The sequence below is a fragment of the Acyrthosiphon pisum genome, chromosome A1 (assembly GCF_005508785.2).
Source record: "Acyrthosiphon pisum isolate AL4f chromosome A1, pea_aphid_22Mar2018_4r6ur, whole genome shotgun sequence".
Classification (NCBI taxonomy): domain Eukaryota; kingdom Metazoa; phylum Arthropoda; class Insecta; order Hemiptera; family Aphididae; genus Acyrthosiphon; species Acyrthosiphon pisum.
In genome coordinates, this window is record NC_042494.1 from 105,072,767 (window position 1) to 105,073,802 (window position 1,036).

At 31.2% G+C, this 1,036-nt stretch overlaps 1 protein-coding gene across 1 annotated transcript in view; it reads right to left on the reverse strand.

Moving 5' to 3' along the window:
• The window catches only part of LOC103310326, a 2,756-nt gene extending 2,156 nt beyond the window's left edge, over positions 1-600 (reverse strand). The window contains exon 1 of the mRNA XM_008188246.3: positions 450-600. Coding sequence (XP_008186468.1) covers positions 450-596 — 147 coding nt within the window. The 5' untranslated portion in view covers positions 597-600. The remainder of the gene's footprint in view (positions 1-449) is intronic.
• Positions 601-1,036: the final 436 nt, after the last annotated feature.

Genomic DNA, 1,036 nt, shown 5'->3' on the forward strand with positions numbered 1-1,036 from the left:
TTTTTAAGCTTTTTGACCGAATGAATAATTTTTTATTGATATTTATAGAAAAATAAATTTAAATTAATCAAATACAATCCAAATGAGGACGGTATAACCAAGCTGGTTACCAAACAATTTTAATAAATTTTCATTTTTTTTCTCCAATTATTTTAGAAAGCACTGAGAATTTTCAATTTCGACCTCCTAAAAGTATCAACTAGATCCAATTCGCTTCCAAAAACATACATCCGGCATCGATGTTTATGATCAGAGCATTTTTTCTACTATAAAAGACAAAAATGGAAAAGTTACAAACATTTTAAAATACCTCAAATAAACGTCTGAAATTATTAGACTGGACAAAATAAAAATAAAATTGTAACTAATTTTCAAGCCCCCCCACTGAAAAATCCTGCGTACGCCACTGTACCTATAGGTAGGTTGAAAGAAAATAAGAAAATTATTACTGTTGCAGAAGTCATGTTCGGCACTTTTTTTATTTGCTTGTCATTGACATTCACTTTGCTTTCCTTCTTTATTATTGGCTTTGACATTTTGCGCTCAAAATTTTTCGAGAGTCTTTCGGCGCTTGCTTGCATGCAGGCTAAAGACATCTTTTTTATCTAAAAAAAAAAAACTTAAAATATCATAATATTTGATAGACTATATTATATTATCAAATAGTTTTACTAGAGTTTTTAAATTTGTTTAATACACAAGCCTACAAATGACCGCATCTGAATTGCGCGAGAGTTTTTAACTGGGTGCACTGAAATAGATGCTCCTGATTTTTATATTATAAAATGTGGGTACAATAATTGTAAACATTTCTTTCCTCCATTTTCAGACTATAAGAGATGCCAGGCAGCCAGGGCCTCAACTATCAAAGTTTAACTGGTGTGGTTATAAATCGTACTTATCATTATATTATATTGTTTAATAATATTATACAGTGAAACCTCACTAACGGACACTCCCAATAGTGACACCTCTCATAGCGGATGTTTTTGGGAACGGGGGACATTTTCACTACTTTTTCGATAGGAAAACTTCC